The following is a 20,671-nucleotide window of genomic DNA, read 5'->3' as shown; positions in this document are numbered from 1 at the left end:
AAGATCAAGTTTTACCATTTAGATCATTAAAAGCATATTACTAGGAAAACTGGTATGAAACTCGGGAATCAGGTGAAACGTATTAGATAAAGCAACTTGGATGGGAAATACATTTCTCCTCATACTTCTCATGCAAAACACTTGCAGATTCTGTTTCTCCAATGTGCACATCTATCGATACAACATGGAAGCGACCTTCTGACCATTGGTCTACATCATAAACAAGGCCAAGGGGACTAAACCATGAAAAGCACCCAACGGAGGGATCTGAAAAGGGCTCAGTCTCCTGACCCTTTTTAAGTATCCCCTTCTTTTTAGGGGATAAATGGACATTTTTAGAATTGTCTTGCTTACACAGCACCTAAACAAAAGGCAAACCTGTGCTGAGCTCAATGAAACCCTCGAGATTTAACTGACTGTCCCATTTCACAAGTGCGCGGCACTGATGCCCTTCTAAGCTGCCGTGACCTCTAGCCCACTGTGCTGCATGGAGCCAGAGTCTCTAATGCAGTACTACAAGGAAACACAGAATCGGGGTGAAGATGCAAGGGCTCTCGCCTCGCTAAGGAGCTCCCTGGGCTCCTAGAGTGAACCCTCTCTTCGGTCTGTGTGGTCTGGACTGCCTGCGTGGTCTGTGTGTCCAGGGCTTTCGATCTGAAACACTGCCCAGAGACTGTCTTGACAAGGGCTCAGGCCCTGCGTTGCTGGGAAGAGGGGCAGAAAACAAAGGAGCTGTTTTGGCAGGAGACACGGGCAGGCAATCCAGAAGGCCTGGGGGAGGATCTGGGCAGCTGAGGGGGGCTTAGGTTTAAACTGGGAGGCGGATTACTGGGCTGATGTGAACGGTGGGATGTGGAAACAGATGTAGACAAGTGATCTGTGTGCGACAGCCAGCTGGGGGTGTGCCCTGTGGTTCCTGTCCTCGGTGGGAAGAGATGGAAAGTTCAGGGCAGACAGCCTGGGACTGCCAGAACGGATGCACTAAAGAGACTGGGCCAGGATCGTACTCTTTAAATGCAGCTCTTCCATTTTGGTTTTGGTAGACAGTCACCTTAGAAGAGCTGTCAAGTGTATCCCCTACTGTGTCTGATCATGGACCTTTGTCACTAGGCTCAGCCAACACTGCCCTCAAACTGTGCTGCTCGGATACGGCAGATGTCATTAATATGCACGAGGGTATAACCATCAGGCCTGCCACTGACATTTTAGAGAACGCCAATCAGAAGAACCAGAGCAATTCCGGCATGGAACCAAAATCAGGGGCTCACATGGAGGTCACAGTCTCTCAAGCTACCCTCTATGTCTCTCTCTGGGCCAAAGGAATTAGTTTCATAGCGTTGGGTCCAGGAGGCTCTCAGTCTGCTCTAGTTTACTCTTAAAATCAACATCACAGGATGAAAAGTGGCAGGGTGGCAGCTTAAGATACCTGGACACATGGGGCAGCAGCTGCCTTCCATGTTGATGGGCTCGATGCAGGGCAGCGGCGGGCAGCTGACGGTGGAGCAGAGGGTCTGGCCCTGCAGGCAGTAGCAGTGCGTGCAGCTGTCAATGTCCCAGCGCTCCTCGTCAGCATAGGCCTTCCCGCTGAAGTGGCACACCACCTTCTTTGGGATTGTGTCCTCTAGGGAAAAAAGAGGACACACGGTGGAGTCACTCCATGTGACAAGCACAACTTTTCAACATAGTTGAGACGTAAAGGGGATAGCACCACGCAATCACGGCACGCTCTGGGAGGCCCAGCGCTGGGTGAAAGCTCCGCTTCCCCAGTCCCCTGGTTCAGCAGACTCGTTGGAACACTCATCTTGTGGCCCAAACCTGCTCAAGGGCCATCCAGGCTGACGCAGGGTGGTAATTACAGCAACCAGCCAGGAAACGTGCTCACTGGCCAAGAGTCACTGGACTGCCATCGCAAAACATACAAACTCAATCACTGTATGGCTGGACATGCCACGTGAAAAAACTAAAACACAAATAGATAAGGAGACGTGTTCAGAGGTTTTGTTCCAGGTGGAAAGAGATTAAAAAGTCCAGCTGAGTATCCTTATAGAAACAACTTCCATCTCTAGTTACTCTCTGTAATGAGATGATGCAGGCGAGGGGAAGGAATGACGATGGCCTCTCCCAGGGAGCCGGCAGGTTTCCTGCGCTCTCCCGCAGGGAACTCGGACTGAGATAACCATTTCCTTCATTTTACAGGAATGCTGGATGCATTTCCCTCTCATCAACCAGGACATTCCTACTTCAAAAACAACCTTATTTCAATCTATTATTTCCAGCAAAGCATGGTTTGTGAAAACAATACATTTTTTAAGAGTCAGTTTTTGTATATAAGAATTTACACAAAATTGGCTCAGTCATGTCCAACTCTTTGCAACCCTATGGACTGTAGCCCACCAGGCTCCTCTGTCCACGGGGATTCTCCAGGCAATAATACTGGAGTGGGTTGCCATGCCTTTCTCCAGAGGATCTTCCCAACCCAGGGACTGAATCCAGGTCTCCTGCACTGCAGGTGGATTCTTGACCATCTAAGCCACCAGGGTGATGTAAGAATTTACAGTGTAACACATTCTGCTTTTTCCTCTGTCCTTCCCGGCTGTCCTTGTATCCTCCTTCTCCCAACCTTTTCCTTGAAAGTTCCTTTCTCTTTGATTCAACACCTTCTCCTGGTTTATCTGAACTTATTTCTAGTGGTCACATTCCCTCCAGAACTCAGAGTGGGGCCCAATGACCAGCAAAGCAGAGATGGGGTCAATCAATGGAGAGACACAGGATGGGGTGGGGCAGCCCCTCCCTGTCACTGGCCAGGCTGATAATGGGACGACTTATACTAACCTGGGGAAATTCTATGCTCAGCTTCTACTGGTAGCTCCACTCATCACTGCATGCATGCTAGGTCGCTTCAGCCATGCCCGATTCTGTGACGCTATGGACTGTAGTCCTCCACGCTCCTCAGTCCATGGGCTTCTCCAGGCAAGAATACTGGAGTGGGCTACCATATCCTCCTCCAGGGCATCTTCCTGACCCAGGGATCAAACCTATGTCTCTTACATCCCTGCACTGGCAGGCAGGTTCTTTACCACTAGTGCCACCTGGGAAGCCCATCACCACTGGTCACTAGTTAATGAAAAACTATAAAAGCATCTGGAAGGAAAGTTCCTTAGGAAACAAGTGGGGTGGGGAGCTCACTTTCTCCCTGGAAGGCATGTAGGAAGGTCTGGCCAGAGCGGTGTTTGCTGCCCAGGCACAAAGGACAGAACTCACAATGCCTGAGGGCAAGGAGGGACATTTCTGTGCAGGGTACCAGGCCCACACCCTCTGCAGTCAAGTGTTCCCGGGAGGCTGGAATCGCTCTGTGAACAGCCAGCAGGAAGCTTCCCATGGAGCTCTTCCAGAGAAGGATTACAGGCAGAACTATGTCTTTGGAATCCATACCCTCTTCTTACCAATCCCTCAAGCATATGCCCCTGATGGATGGCACCAATAATGTCTCATGACTCTAATATTTTGTGTTGCCAAAGACAGAAGTTTCGGTCAATAATGGAGTGTTATAAGTAATCGTGGAAATGAGTCTGTCAAGTATTTAAATGCATGATCTCTCTGCTTCCCAATGCTTTTTCACTATTTCTGTCATTATTGTTGCCTGAGGTTCAGTAAGGGAGACAGTTAAGTTCTAGTTGTAAAAATTCCACAGCAATAAGAGAAGAGACTCTGTATGATTTCAGTATCTTTAGACCATGAATTTTTTGTACCGTTGTTTTAATCCCTGGATATGTTCCAGTATCTCTAGTTCACAGTCTGTGGGAACTTGATTTTGTATCCTGCTATTGTGTGAAAAATAAAAGTTCTAGTTGTAAGCAGAAATTCTTTTTCAATATCTCTTTAAAAATGTATTTCACTGTATCTGGGAATATTCCATAGAAAGGGCTCTGGTCCATGGACCACTAAGCTTAAAAATTCATTTGGAGGCTTTCATATCAAACTCATCGCAGAAGTTTTCACTAATCTGAAATCCTTAGAGGAGGTGATTTTATTAAGATACCCAAAATGTACACAGCGAATGGCTGAGCAGAATCACTTAATGAGCTTAATCCAAGTAATACACTGACCTCGAGCCAACACCTGATTGAGGACATTAAATTCGCCATCAAATCTATAGAGTCTATTATGCAGAGGATTCTTTATGAAAGGAAGCATTCCTTCATAAAGCAATATTACTGATTACATTTTCCATACACCTTGCAACAGCTCACATGATGGACCAATATCACTGCATAAAATTTGAGTAATGCATTACGGTGCAAGAACCTTCGAGGAGAAGGTTACAATGCTCACCTCATCTCATCCATCACTTTATCTACTTTGTGTTTCTCCTCCTAGAGGTGTTTTGCTAGTTCTTTTCTTAGAGAAGAGGCAGAAGACAATGAGAAAGAGCCACAGAAAGGATGAGGAGTCATTTTAATAAAAGAAGTTCATCTCAAGGCCAAGCACTGGTCTGTATTTTCTTAAGATTGAGGCAAAAACACCCATCACATCTTAAGACATTTAACTAATTAACGCTAATACAAGTCAGGTTAAAATTATCTATAATACTAAGATATTAAAATAGTAATTGTGTAAACATTATAAAGACATTCATTCGTTTATTCTACAAACATATATCATCAATGGGAAAAAAGACAGGACCTGGACCCTGAGCCAGAGGACTGAGCAAAAGTGGGGGAGAAAGGCTATGGTGACTGGGACTCCTCACCAGGTACCACGCAGCAGCCACTGTTTCATGAATTCAACGCGGAGCTGGAGAACACAACTCAGGGGGCAGAGCAACTAACTCTGCTGGGAGAACTGGGAGAGGCTTTGCCCAGGATTTGATGTTTTAGTTTTATTTGAGAGATGAGCAGAAGATGAAGAAGCTGGAAGGAAAGGTACTGAAAGCAGACAGTGGTGTGCCCAAGAGCCTGCCCCACTAGAAGGACAGTGAAAGGTGTCAGGGCTGCAGGCAGGACGGCTGCAGATGAAGCGGGGGTCAGATTGTAAAGGGCCATGAAGAACGATGACAGATTTAGATCCTTCCTGCATTGCAGGGGAGGGGCCTCAATCAGTTTTGTCTTCAAGAAGAGAACCCTAGAATATGACAGTTGCTGCTGCTGCTAAGTCGCTTCAGTCGTGTCCGACTCTGCGCGACCCCATAGATGGCAGCCCACCAGGCTCCGCCATCCCTGAGATTCTCCAGGCAAGAACACTGGAGTGGGTTGCCATTTCCTTCTCCAATGCATGAAAGTGAAACGTGAAAGTGAAGTCGCTTAGTCGTGTCCGACTCTTTGAGACCCCATGAACTACAGCCCACAGGCTCCTCTGCCCATGGGATTTGCCAGGCAAGAGTACTGGAGTGGGGTGCCATTGCCTTCTCCAGGAATATGACAGTACGGAAGCCTAAATGGGATTAGGAAGATGGGAACACTGTTGACAGGGATGTTCTACGGGCCTGGAGTGATGTGGAGACAGAGATGGTAATGCGGATACAGAGATGGTGAGAGGCAAAATGAGGTTTAGAGAGATTTCTAAGAAACAGTGGTCAGGATATGGATGGTGGGGGGACAGAGGCATGAAGGATGACTCTGTTTCCTGAATGGGAAGTGATGCAGAAGTAATTCCAATGTATGAGTCACTTTCCTGCTTTAAGAAATAAACAGCTTGTGAGCCTGTCAAGGACCTCGTCAAGCCTTATCAAACCAGATATTCCTGTGGGTCAATCAGCAGTGCAGCGGTTAACCTTCAAACTCTCTGCTTTTCTGTATGAATGCAACCATGAAGCTGCCTCTAGGGCAGAACTGATTTGGGGCTCAACAAGTAAAAGTGGTGCCGACAAAGGTCAAGGCTATGGTTTTTCCAGTGGTCATGTATGGATGTGAGAGTTGGACAGTGAAGAAACCTGAGCACCAAAGAATTGATGCTTGTGAACTGTGGTGTTGGAGAAGACTCTTGAGAGTCCCTTGGACTGCAAGGAGATCCAACCAGTCCATCCTAAAGGAAATCAGTCCTGAATAGTCATTGGAAGGACTAATGCTGAAGCTGAAGTCCCAATATTTTGGCCACCTGATGCAAAGGGCTGGCTCATTAGAAAAGACCCTGATGCTGGGAAAGACTGAAGGCAGGAGGAGAAGGTGACCACAGAGGATGAGATGGTTGGATGGCATCACTGACTCGATGGACATAAGTTTGAACAAACTCCTGGAGTTGGTAATGGACAGGGAAGCCTGGCGTGTTGCAGTCCATGGGGTCGCAAAGAGTCAGACATGACTGAGCGACTGCCTGACCTGAAGTAAAAGGGGGCACGTTTTAGTCCCCGGTGGTGAAGATGTGGGGTAACAGGCAAAGCTGGCAGTACCCCTCATGTATCTTTGCAAACCTTAAACGTCCTTGATCAAATAATTCTATTTTCAGTCAGCTGTCCCAAAGAAATAATCAGAAAAGACCTCAAATGGGTTGTTTACATAGACGTCCATCACAATATTATTTATAATAGCAAGAAATTAGGGGTGAAAAAAAAACCTGTGTCCAACAACCTGGGACTACTGAAATGACTCATGGTACAACCAGATATGAAAGAATACTGTGCAGCTATTAAAGTGCATCATGTGTAGTATAAGCTCAATCACAAAAAGAAAAATATAGAATTGCCTAGAAAGAAAGAAAAATGTTAACAGTAAGTAACCGTTAGAACCAAGGATGAATTTTTCTTTTTTTTTTTTTCCTGCAATGATTATGAGTTACTCTTGATAAAGGCAAAAATATTAAACTATCTCAAACAGACATGTCCATGCATTACCCACCTGCCCCCTCATCCCCAACACCGCCTCTCCCACCCCGACACACACACACACACACACACACACACACACACACACTGAAGGAAAGAGCTTAGTCTAAGCCTGCTTCTAAAGAATATGGTCACATGTGTGGTGCTTTCTGAAGGCTGCTGACCCACTCTGAGGAATTTCAATGGACTGCAAGAAAAGAAATGAAACCATGGAAGACATGCCAGAGATCAAATGCTCAGCTGCAGCATAACTTGGTGTCTCTGTAACTACTCAATCAGTAACTTACTGTATGATATCACTGTCCCAAGGAGTATTCATAAAATGATAAAAGCAGAGAAACTACTCTGGCTGTTTTGGAAGGCAATGGGTTGAATGAATGAAGAATTTTGACTACATATTAGATGAAACTAAACTTTCTCATTTGATTTTGTTACAAAAATAAGTCTTTTTCTAAATTCAAGGAAGATGAAGAGTTCACAGCAGCAATATGACGACAACGAAACAGTGAAAGCCATTGATTGGGACCCAACACGCTGAAGCTGCAGCAGGCTCTATGCACAGGTGCTAAGGCAGAGTCAGGATGGTGGAGCCCCAAGAGTTTCAGGGGTCATAATGAAGCTCTTCCCCTCCAGGGAGGGGGCTGACTACCATGGACCCAATATCCAGTTGCTTCTACCAATTTATCTCTATTCCATTCAAGTTCTCAGCACATTGTCTTGGAAACATCTCACCTTCAACTTCAGTTCATTTTCAACAGAATTAACTTTGACTTGAGGTCAGGAAGCTCTCTTATTAGGTTCAAACAATGGGTGTAGGCGAGGAGTGGGCAGATGCCAGTCAACTGCTGGTGGAAAGCAGGAGCTGAGAATGCATCTCTCACTGGGGCTTCCCAGATGGTGTAGTGGTAAAGAATCCACCTGCCAATGCAGGAGACCCTGGTTCGATCCCTGGGTTGGGAAGATCCCCTAGAGAAGGAAATGGCAACCCACTCCAGTACTTTTGCCTGGAAAATTCCATGGACAGAGAAGCTGTCGGGTGAGTCCAGGGAATCAGAGAGTAGGACACAACGGAGCGACTGAGCACGCACACATGGATCCAAAAAAGATCTTTTAGAGGAACCTGATTGCAGGAACGAGATGTCTCAAGGCTTGCCCAGAAGTCTAAAACCAGTGTTCGGGCTTGTGTGCAGAACTCAGCTGGGCCACACAGCAAGATCTAAGATCCATATGCCCAGCACTCTCACAGCTGATCTCCTTACAGACTGCAAGTCCGAGGATGCAAATGGCAGAGATAAGACAGAGGGTTTTGAAAGGAGGATTTAGGGCCAAGCACTGAAGAAGAGAACTGTTGAGCATCTGTGGTACCCAGGCACCGTACTCAAGAGCCCCTAAGGTTCAGCAACAGGAAGGAATCTAATGTAATCAAGCGGCAGGCAGTGGAGCCTGAATCTACTCCTGCCTCCATCTGACTGCAAAGCAAACCTCTTTCCCTGCCCTGCCTACATGCATGTTCAGTCGTGTCCGACTCTGTGACGCCATGGACTGTAGCCACTAGGCTCCTCTGATCATGAGATTTTGCAGGCAAGAAGGCTGGCGTGGGTTGCCATTTCCTCCTCCAGGGGATCTTCCCAACCCAGGGGTTGAACCCACGTCTCCTGGGTCTCCTGCATTGGCATGCAGGTTCTTTACCATTGAGCCGCCTGGGAGCCCTACCTAACAGCTCCCTCTCTTACCCTCCCAGGAACACACAGAGTCCTCTTCCTGCAGTCTTGACTATGCCTGGGCCTCTCTGAACAGTGGACGGCTTTTGGGCTTTCCAGCTTTTTCAGGTGGAGGTCAAGCTGAATCCAACGTGCTGACCCGGGGTGAGCCATGGTTAGCAGTGGACAGTTTACATCAGGGCCGGCCGGCTTGAGGATGCAGACTTCAGTCCAGGACAAGCCCCGTTTTCTTTTTTCAAAAGAAAAAAGTTCCCCCTGATGCTTGCAGCGGGTGGTTTTCTGTGATATCCTCAAATCTGATCAGTTCAAGTACAAAATCAATATATTTCCTAACAGTACTGTTTGTTTCTTCAAATATACTTTAAAACAAAGCTACACTTAGGATGTGGGTTGGTCACCACTCTGTGGAATTTTCATGTGAAATAAATGAGGACTCCTGTTTTTGAAAAAAGCCTTGACTAATTTTTTCCAGGGTGGCTGCTATGTGGCCCAGATTAGACTAGCTTAGATTTTAGTTAATTAGATTTTGGTTAATGAGGCTTTATAGAAACATCTTTTCTTTAGACCAAATTTCATCTGAAAAGCCAATGATCTAAACAGAGGCCTGAAAATATGTTGTGAATTTCAGTGTCACTGATGGATCCCGGTGCTATTTCTTTTTTTTTTAATTGAAGTATAGCTGATTTATAATGTTGTGTCAATCTCAGCCGTACAGCAAAGTGACGAAGTTTTACATATACATACATTCATTTTAAAAAATAGTTTTTTCCATTATGATTTATCCCAGGAGATTGGATTTAATTCCCTGTGTTACACAGTAGGAGCTTGTTGTTTATCCATTCTAAATGTAATAGTCTGCATCTACCAACTGCAAATTCTAGTCCAACACCCCCCCACACCCCACCCCCCCAGCCCCTGCCCTCTTGGGAACCACAGGTCTGATCTCTACGTCCGTGAGCCTGTTTCTGTGTCATAGACAGGTTCGTTTGTGTCAGAGTTTAGATACTACAAAGAAGTAATATCATAAACTTGTCTTTTTCCATCTGACTTCATTTAGTATGAGAATCTCTAGATCCATCCATGTTGCTGCAAATGCCCCTATTTCTCACATGCTCACTTCTTTTCTTGGATGGATCACGTCCTCCCACGGCACCTTTGGGTCAATTTGAGAAAAGCTCTGTCAAAAAAATTTTAGAAACGACGTGATTTACAGGGAGATATGGTGGCTAATTTACCCGATTTGAGGTTATAAATAATCAAGTCATTGTAGTTTTTGGGGGAAAACAACACAGCCTAATTGAAAGTCCACATCAAAGCATTTTAAGTTTTAAGACTGAAGAGGGACATAGAAATAGAGACATGGGACCTATCCAACTAAACGCATCGAATGGTTTATATCTGGTTATCGAGTGGGTTGTGCCAGTTCATTCTGTTGTATTCATGACTCCAAATAGCTGCTTATGCTGACAGTCACATTAGGCTTATTCTTCCATACCTAACAATAATCATAACCTCCACTCAATGACCGCCTACTCTGTCCTGGGCATGGCGCTAACCAAGCTTTTTGTTTGTTTGGCTGTGCTGCAAGGCTTGTGGGGATCCTAGTTCCCTAATTCGCCAGGAACTGAACCCAGGCCCTTGGCAGCGAGAGTACAGAGTCCTAACCACTGGACCACCAGGGAATTCCCTAATGGAGCATTTTTTACGAGTCAATTTCACATGCTTTCCACAACCCAACGGAACAGGGTATGTTGGAATTCCACAGAAAACCGAGGCACAGAAAAAATAAGTAACTTGTGCAGGATGCATGACTAGGAAGTGGCAGGGCCAGAAGGGGAACCACACACACCTCCATAGCTGCATACCGTCTGCCTGCCGTGTCCCCAGTGGGATAACCCTCAGGGGGGGCATGTTCCTGGGCAGGGATCTGGGCCACACAAATAAAAGTGGCTACTGCTCATGACTCTGGAGAATGGGCACATGCTTCTTGCCCCAACATCTGATGAGGCTGGAGGTCTTTATAACTTCCCTGATGGCTCAGCAGGTAAAGAATTCGCCTGCAATGCAGGAGACATAGGTTCGATACCTAGATTGGGAAACTCCCCTGGAGGAGGAAATACTGGAAATGGCAACCTCTTCCAGCATTCTTGTCTGGAAAATCCCATGGACAAAGGAGCCTGGAGGGCTACAGTCCATGGGGTCACAAAGAGTTGACTGAGCATGTACATATGTCTTTGCCTTCAAAGGCAGATTACCCTTCAACCGACTGTATCAGACATCGGCACAGTCCTGACAAGATTGGAGATACAGTGGCTACTGAGGACTCGTGGTTCTTTTCAGGATAGTTCCTATTTAACACTCCTCTCTCTCTCAAGGAAGAGGATTAGAGAAGAATGTTCCAAGGAAAGCGTGAAGTATGACACTAGTATAATAAGGCTTATTTTTAAAACAAACACATTAGGAGCTATATACTCAAACAAACGTGATGCCCTTCTAAAACAGTCATTGTCAAAAGCTACAAACATACTCCAGCAGTACTGCCCTCGCTCCATATGGCTTTGGAATTTTTCTTCTGCAAGGACATCCAGAGTCAAATTTTGAAACAAGCAAGGAAGACTGTTACTATTTTATGGCCACTCCTTGGTTGAGGTCAGCTTTGGTATTTGGTTCCTTAGGTCTGTCTGGCCTCTGCCTTATCCACTAGATTGGTTTGAAATGACTTTTAGCCTCTATCAGAAAGAAAGGTCCCTCCCTGCTAGAGGATGGAGGCTAATTCTGCATCAGTATCAGCACTGTGAGTCGCAGGGTGGGTGTTTAACTTACGGCACGATCAGACATACATCTTATATTTTTGGATTCAAACAGAAGCAACATTATCTTGCATTCTGACTACAATAAAAGATATGTGATCTCTTTCAGTGATAGAGTTTGGAAAATTCGGTGTGGTTTTTCTTTTTTCCCCCTTTTTCTTGATTCTGGTTATATGAAAAGAGAGGAGGAAGAAGTGATAAGATTTTGAAATGTGAACTCCTTTTGAACCGACCGCTCCCACCGCCTGAACCTTGCTGTTTCACTTCTTTTTAAGATAAGAAAAAAGGCTTCCCAGGCCATTAAAAGTTGGATTTTGCTTCTCCTCTTGAGCTATTTTACTAATTACACCATAAAGCTAATTAACAGCTGGGGAGAAACCTAGATACTAAAATTGGGTCCTTTTCCTCCTCTCTAAAAGTCCAATTTAGTCTCTCAGGAGCCACTGGCGCAGCATCAGGTGCTGCTCTGAATCTGACCATGGTGAAAAGAAAGGAGTTTCAGACTCCCTACTGCCTTTCCTCTGGCAAAGGTTATAAAAAGTAAAATCTGCTAGAAACTGTATGACAGTTGGACTTTTCCATTTCTGCCAGGAGATAACTTCCCTACATAGGTGGTTCAGGTTCTAAATCTGGTTGTGGTAGGTCATGAAGTCAGAGTCTCAGTGTGGGAGTAACTTCCTGGGAGGAAGTTGGGCAGCTTTAGAAATGGCATCAGTTCTTTCAAATCTCCAGCGTACTATTTAGAGACCTGAAAAGTAATTTACTCTGGGATCCTCGTGGCCAAGAAGCTAAATGCAGCTCTTGCTTCTGGAGCAAGAAGTCCCATCAGAAGCATCCAGCCCAGCGGAGCACTGGGTGCCCGTGTTCCCCACACCTCACTGTGGAGGGCGCCATGCTAGACACCGGGGACGGGGACGCAGCGCACACGGCCGGGAGGCGGGGGCGGGGCGTTTCTGCCCTCCGGGAGATTCCTGGATCCCAGGGATCTTAGCAGCTTTACGTGATTTCAGGTCCAAACACATGTGCCAAATGACTTGGAGAAAACTGTGCCAACTCCAGGCCCTGCTAATAATAATACACTTCAAACTGATTTCTTAAGATTAAGGTTCGAGGAATTTAAAGAAAACTTTAGTGCAATCATTTAGGTAGGTGGAGAAAGGTACCGGTTACACTGTGGGTCATGTAAGACGAGAAGTGAGAGTGGAAAAGTCGGCAAGCATTTCCACTGACATGGCTGAGTTAGGGGAGCACAGAGGAGGTGGAAACTGCTGGCTAACTTTTACAAAGCGCCGAGAACCTACTATGACCTTACATTTCACTCTCCCTTAGCTGACAGGACACTGTGATCCCTGCCCTGTGATATACTCTGCATTTTTATATCCCAAGCTGGGCACACTCTATGATGGAGAATCAGTGTAATGCAGGTGCCTCCTGTTGGAGAAACTAGCTTTTTTTTTCTTTTACATAAAGTGGAGATAAACAGAAATCATAACGAAAAAGGAACCTGAGCAAAATGAGCAGGTCACTAAGGAGTGGAGAGATCTGTAGGCACAGAAGATGAAGACTGGTTTTGAGCATGCTGGTCTGCTGGAGCTCCAAAGACTGACAAGGAGCACAGAAGCGGAACTCAATCAAGTCTTACTGAAAGCAGGTGCAAGCAGCCTAGACGATTTCAGTGAGGCAGAGATCTAACACAGTTACTCCATCAGCAAGTGATAAGGCTTTTGGCTAAAAATACAAAAATAAAACTTACTGATTAATCTAAAAAACTGAGTACTTTAGCTTGTAACTTTTAGCTTCTAACAAAATACTTGCTCTTAATTCACTTACATAGAAAGAAAAAACTGAGACAACTGGTCACAGCACTGCCATGTAGGCTGACTCTTACCTCTATATACTGTGTTTTTTGGTGGGTTTTTTTTTTTTTTTTTTTTTGGTGGAGGATGGGGGGCAGAGAAAGGTTATGGCAAGGAGAATGGTGGCTTGTACTTAAAGGTCCCGATCTCTATAATGTCTTCACTGCTGGAAAGACAGATCTGCTCCTGGTTTTAGGACTTTTCCTGAAAGGCCCATTTTCTGCTTTTATTTTATTTCTTGGGATGAGAGTCCAGGTCTCTTTATAAAGGCCAAAAGAGGCTTTCAGGTTTCTTCAACATATTGGAAAGAATAGGTGCTGACATAGGGTTCTAAGTTAACAGAGAAATTATAAATTTTCCTGAGTTCCTACCAAACTGATAAACGCAGCGATCTCTGATTCCTGCTGCATGCAAAGAGGAGGGACTTTCTCAGCGATAGAACTTATTCATCCTTGTATAAGCATGTTATGGGTTGATTGAACACTTCTTGGATAGAAGTTCAAGGAAACATTCCATTTCGAACTTTAAAGAATATAAAGATTGACTCTTCTCTAGATTAAAAAAACTCTGAAGCAGAAGCCAGTGGGCTTCGCAGGGTGGCCAGTTTCTGCACCAGAGTTTCTGTACTTACAGAAGGTGCTTCATCCCATTAGAGCCCGAGCTTGGTCAGTCTGCAGACTGACTTCAGGTCTGATTGCATTTTGTCACTGAAATATAATCCTGTTAAAGGGGGTCCTCACCCCTCATTAGAGGCTGCACAATCAGGGCTGGCCCCTGGGCAGAAATCAGAGGCAAAAGGCACCTACTAATATTCTGCAAAGACCAGTGCCAGTCTCCCTTCCGTGCAACAGACATCTTTAAAATAAGAACACAGAGCCGAAGATGAGATAAAGACATGCCACTCAGAAGTTTCCCCCAAGTTAACCAGAACAACTTGAATTTCTATTTACACAGCCAGGGGCCTGGAAAGGATACAGAAGTGAGAGGGGAAAGCTGCCTATGGGATAAGCAAGATGAGATGCTTCCTAGGGTGGAGGGCACGATCTAAACAAACTGAAATCAAACCCTGTTTATTTTTATCACGACAACTTTAGACCAGTTCCAAAGTTAGTATAGTGCATGACAACCGAATGTTACCCGTCTTACACCCTCCAAACAATACACAGAAAAGCATCCCGCTTTCCTTTTGCTCACATCACTCGGCACTGTCTGTGACCACCGGGGTTGCAGAGCAGGGGCCCCAGGGAGCTAGAGCTCTGAAGAACATGCAGGAAGCACTTGGGTGCCTCCCGATAGTAAACACAACATCTTTTGCTTCCAGTAATCACAGCGGATCCTGTACAGCAAGTCCACGGACGCCTCACATGGACTAGCCTCTCAATGCAAACAGAAAAATAAAGGAGCTCCCCCTCTCTCCTGTGTGATGTCCAGAGGCATGGAAGTTAAGTGAAGCTCTGAGGCCTGGGGGCCAGGCACTGCTACCACCCAGCTGCAAAACAGACCTTCAGGTAGCACGCTGCTTCCACTGGGGTCATGATAAGGTGACTGAGGGCATCATGGGCTATTTATTTAAGCTAGAAGTGTGCAGGATGAAGTATATCACCAAAGTGTTTTCTCAGATACTTGCGTCCTTCAGAAATTCATCACTGGGATGCGATATCCAGTTTCTCTTGCAGAAAGGTGGGTGCTGTATTTAGAGTGAGATATGAAGAGTCCCTGTGGTGTCTGTCACCTAGGTCAGGTGTACCACGTGTTCAAAGAGCTGTAACTCTGAGCCAATATATATTCATATCCTATTTACCATTTTAAGGAGCTTTCACATACTGGGCTTCCCTGGTGACTCAAATGGTAAAGAATCTGCCTGCAATGCAGAAGATCTGAGTTTGATCCCTGGGTCAGGAAGATCCCCTAGAGAAGGGAATGGCTAACCACTCCAGTATTCTTGTCTGGAGAATTCCATGGACAGAGGAGCTTGGCAGGTTACAGTCCATGGGGTCACAAAGAGATGGACACAACTGAGCAACAAACAGACTTCACATATGTATGGACTTTTCATAAATATGGTGGCTCAGACAATAAAGAATCTGCCTGCAATGCAGGAGACCCAGGTTCGATTCTTGGATGGGGAAGATTCCCTGGGGAAGGGAATGGCTACCCACACCATTATTCTTGCCTGGAAAATCCTATGGACAGAGGAGACGGATGGGGTATAGTCCATGGGGTCAGAAAGAAGCCAGACACAATAGAGTGACTAAGCATGCATGCACATATGTGTATCACTTAATTTTCACAGAACTTTAGTGAAGTATAGAACAATATTATTATTCTCATCTTACAGATGAGAAAACTGAGCAACAGTTGTCTTATCACCAAGACCTATAGGTAGAATGTGCCAGAGATGGGGTCGTAACACCTTGGCTTTAAAGTACATTCTCTTCCCAACACACAGAAGTTTTTAATTTTAGCAAAACATATTGGAGAAATAGCTGTGAAAAGTGTTCCAATGAAGATGCTAATATTATGGCATGATGGGTAAAAATACACAACATTTAGTCCTATGGATTGTATATCTTAGGGATGCTATATTAACTATTTCCTGTTTGATTCTTGGGCTGAGTTAAATACACAATAATCAACAGATGTTCCAAAGAGATAGTATTTATATTTATCTCTAAAAGATACCTAAACAAATAAACATAAATCTAGGCAAAAACGAATGTAGTATGATAGACTGATATAAAGCACAGTCATTACCAAGTTGTAAGTCTTGGTAAGTCTCCTTACCAAGGAGAAATATTATTAATCATTTGCTAGTTAAGATCACTGTGGAGAGGAAATATAATGACACCAGGACAACTGAGTGCCAAGACAGCTGGACTCCACTTGAAAGCTCCAACTCAAATGTTAACATAAGACATATAAAAACATAAAAGTAGCTAATCTCTAATCAGACAGATGTTTTGATATAACCCACAAGAAAACCACTTTTTCATGTACCATCTATACTAGAACTCATTTTCACAGATCCTTAAAGATACGAGATACTTAAAGACACTTAAAAGATACTGATGACTTGAAGACATGTAATCAGAATATAATTTTGTTCACATCAAATTATGAAATAAATATGTGTGTGTGTAGACAAACACACAAAAGAAAAATGACTATCCTCCCAAAATAACTAAGCCTTTGATGAAAACTTAAATGAGAAAGACGCAGTGACTCAGGGATTTCCAGCCAACAAACTTGGCTCTAAATATCTGACCTCAGATATTTTATAAAATAACATACAGCTACAAATAAATAAAAATGCTTGCCAATGCTACATTTCAAGACAATTCAGCAAGTCCTGTACATATGGACGAGTTCCATTCAGAGAGCAAATTCTAAGTCTAATTTGTTCATAAGTCCAGCAAAGTTAGCCTAGGTACCCAACTAACACAATCGGCTAAATAGTCTTCCCTGATGGCTCAGCAGGTAAAGAATCCATATGCAATGCAGGAGACACAGGAGACTTGGGTTTGATCCCTGGATCGGGAAGATTCTCTGAAGAAGGAAATGGCAACCCACTTCATTATTCTTGCCTGGGAAATCCCTTGGACAAAGGAGTCTGGTGGGTTACAGTCCATGTGGTGGCAAAAGAGTCAGACACGACTGAGCAACTAAGCATGCATACAGTACTATAGCGTAATGGGTTTATAATGCTTTTTACACAAATAATACATAAAAAACAGACACAAAGAAACAGAGATAACATTTTAATCTTATAGTACACTACCTTGGCAAGTACAGTACAGTGCCAGCTACATCACTGCTGCTTTTGTGCTTGTCTTTGGACATCCTGGGCTAGAAATAAATACACTGTACTTCTGTACTCTGTACAGTCCTATACAGTAAAGTACACAAGAACACAGCCACTTGTAGAGGACACATGAATGTGACAATGTATGCCAGACATGCTACCTGACGTGATTGAACACGTGAGTGCATGTTTTCATCTTTGAAAGTTTGCAGCTTAAAGGTTCATATGCTGGGGACTTACTGCATTCTATGCACTGAGTCATACTTATGACTTGGCCCACACAAGATTTGCTTATTCAGCTCCTCATCTGGTGGGGGGTCAGGGGGGACACCTGAACACCTACATTTCCAAAGTCATCAGGTATGCTGCAGCAGCAATATGGGCTTGAAGACCCCAAAGACTAAATGAAGAGAGACCTTTATGATCAATGTAGTGCCCTTTCTTTATATTTTATAATATTACAGATAATATCTATAGTAATAGGTATCATCAATCTATAATGTTTTATATTACATAATGCAAATATAGTAGTTGGGAATATAACACTCGGGAATGACTGCGCTCTTGGACATGGTGCAGACCTGCTGGGTTGCTGACAGAAGACGCCAGTTTGGCCCTTGGCAGAAGCATCACCGACACAGACATCAGAGCAATGGTAATGTGTCCAGGACAAGCGTCCCCTCAGGCACAGGAAGTGCTGGTGGTACACCACCTGCTGCCCTTTAGCAGTGATGGGATAAAGATATCACTGAAGCACTGAAATAATTTTTTTCTTCAGGAAGGTTCCAAAAAGGCACGTAGCATGTAGTCAGTGATAAGGCCCCAGATGCTACCTTGCAAGTCTGACATGAAGAAGGCATCTGCTCTTTCTAAGGAACCATGTGTCAAATCTGCCATCACACATTAAAATTCCTACCAGGCCTTTTATCCCCACCTGAGCTACATTCAAGTCATCTCTTGATTCTCATTCTCCGTTCTTTAAGCCATCATGACAGTCAAAAAGCCTATGAGAATAAAATCTAGGTTTGTACGTATTTGTGTAGGAAGCTAGAATAGAAAAAATTCAAGAATCTGAAGATGTTCCACTAAAATGATTGGGTAATTACTACTTAGCTTCTTTCCAGTACAAAGATGAATTCCTTAATGATGGGTATTATAAGTAATTAGACAAAGCTGTTCACTTTTCAAAATTAATCATCAATCCTTTTAATTATGTCTGTATTACACATTCTGTTAAATTAGTACACATAATATGAGGCCTTCACACATTAGAGAGAAGCATTATCATTGCACTTTACTGACTTGATAATTTATCTGAAAGGAACACCAAACATTTGTAATAATACTATGTTTAGCAGGATCACCCTTTTCAGTTCTCTTGTGGTAAGAAAAAGAGGCTACTTTACAAGATGAAAGCAAGAACACTTTTCTTCAGAGATTTTATCACTAAAAAAAAGAAGTCAGATCAAAGGCAGGTATCCGGTTTTTTAGAAATCTGTATTTGATTGATTTGGAAGAAAATGCACCCAGGGAGGTGATCTGCAGTCATGGTGAGGTCAGCGCCGTAGGCTTGGCGGAGGTACACGTGACCCTGGGACCAGACTGCCTGGGTTAACAAGGAGCTGGGTTCACAGTGAGAAAGCCTGGAACAGGAGACAACGAAAGCACTGGTGCTTGGAGCCTGCTGAGAAGCCATTGGGAGCTTTATGCCATGCAGAATGATGGCATGCCCACTTTTCCCTTTGCTCAGTGATGTGGATGGGGATGAAGACTTTGCCGGTGCGGCACAGCTGACAACTGCTCACAGGCATGCTACGGCTGCCTAGGCTTGGTGCCCTTACAGAGGGACCATGCTGATGGGAAGCTGACGAGAGAAGAAGTCTGGAGAGGTGAAGGGAGCGAACTGGAGGGTCAGAAAATCCTCAAATCGTAGTCATGAACTGAATGTGACTTCATACGCTTGAGTATTAGCTGGGGGACAGAATGAAGCCCAATCTGAAAGCCTAATTGCAAGAAAGTATGACGCACACAGCGGAGAAGGCAATGGCACCCCACTTCAGTACTCCTGCCGGAAGGCTGCGGTCCATGGGGTCGCTGAGGGTAGGACACGACTGAGCGACTTCACTTTCACTTTCATGCCCTGGAGAAGGAAATGGCAACCTACTCCAGTGTTCTTGCCTGGAGAATCCCAGGGACGGGGGAGCCTGGTGGGCTGCCGTCTATGGGGTCGCACAGAGTCGGACACGACTGAAGCGACTTAGCAGCAGCAGCAGCAGCATGATGCATACAGCGACTCCTAATGACTATTTCAAGGCTTCCCAGGTGCCTCAGTGTAAAGAATCTGCTTGGATTAACAAGCAGGAGAACTGGGTTCCATCCCTGGGTTGGAGAAGTAGGAAATGGTCACCCACTCCAGTGTTCTTGCCTGTTGGAATCCCATGGACGGAGGAGCCTGGTGGGCTACAGTCCAACATTGGGTTGCAGAGAGTTGGACATGACTTGGCAACTAAATGATAACAACAATGACTATTTCAGAAATAAAACATGTATGAATAAATTAAGATGAATGTGAGGATAACAGCACACAGTATTACTCATCAACTGTTAAAGACCCCAAACATGTTTGGCAGAAGATACCTCATAGGTTTATATTATACAGTTATACCTGCATCAATGTAGCTGGGGCGGTGGGGGTGGGGACTGTTGTAACAGAATCAAAATTTCTACTCTGTCGTTATGAGTTTATGTGAACCACAATTTAGTGAAAGTGCCTATAATCTAATTTGAAATCAAAATCACAAATTGAGGCCAAACTGGTATTTTCCTCCCCACACTAAAGAAGAATGTACAGTCTAGATGCAGGAATTGGAATAGGAAAACATGAAAGCAAAAGCAAAAAAAAAAAAAAGACAAAGAACACAGAATTCTAGGATATGCAGGTTTCTTTCCATAAGTATTGATTTGTTAAACTGGTTTTGTGAGACAGTAAAGTGATTTACTACTATCACATGGAAACACATTAATTAGTTGAGCAACTTACTAATCACATATTCACCATTAAGTAGCAAAACACAACAGGAACATTTTTATCTTAAAAAAAAAAAAAATTCAGAGCGTTTCAACACATGAGAAATTCACAGCTGGGTTTTTCCTCTGAAGGTTACAGAATTCTCAGGTTTCCTGGGCCTTGGTTTCCAACTATGATCCAAGTACTCCTGGTTGATTTATAAATTGTCTCCTTAGGACAGAAGTTTTGGTATTTCAATATGTTGGTCCTGGCTGTACATTTCCGCCCCCTCTACCAATACCCTGGTCTGAAATAGTGACCTGGTTACACTTTTCATTCAGATCTCATCAAAGACTATGCCATTTTTAACAAGATGAATGCCAGTCAACTCTCTGAGAAGATATGTAGCAGTAAGCTGGATGGATGCCTTGATACATTTTTGGCTTCCGCTTACAAGCTACAAAGCCAGCTTTGTAGGTATTACAGCAGATCTAGCATCCCTGTCACTAAGAGGTGGGGCAACCATAGGTCCCCACTGGCTTGGGACACTCTTGGTCTAGAGCCATGGTCCCATCAAAATTATGAACAGTCCCCACTTCACTCACAAAAGCACAGTTTAAAGAATAAACTGGATAGACAGTCACCCTATGAAAAGAAG

General features: G+C 44.3%; 1 protein-coding gene across 3 annotated transcripts in view; it reads right to left on the bottom strand.

The window, feature by feature from the left end:
• Window positions 1–20,671, bottom strand: part of CRIM1 (cysteine rich transmembrane BMP regulator 1) — a 209,347-nt gene that overhangs the window by 12,904 nt on the left and 175,772 nt on the right. For 2 of the 3 annotated variants that reach the window (XM_005212577.5, NM_001205298.2), the window contains one exon: window positions 1,427–1,621. The exons of the other annotated variant lie outside the window; for it this stretch is intronic. In XM_005212577.5, the coding sequence (XP_005212634.2) occupies window positions 1,427–1,621 (195 nt within the window). The remainder of the gene's footprint in view (window positions 1–1,426; window positions 1,622–20,671) is intronic. 3 annotated transcript variants of the gene reach the window in all.

This window comes from Bos taurus, chromosome 11 (genome assembly GCF_002263795.3).
Source record: "Bos taurus isolate L1 Dominette 01449 registration number 42190680 breed Hereford chromosome 11, ARS-UCD2.0, whole genome shotgun sequence".
Lineage (NCBI taxonomy): Eukaryota > Metazoa > Chordata > Mammalia > Artiodactyla > Bovidae > Bos > Bos taurus.
This window is presented reverse-complemented; position numbering and strand designations above follow the sequence as displayed.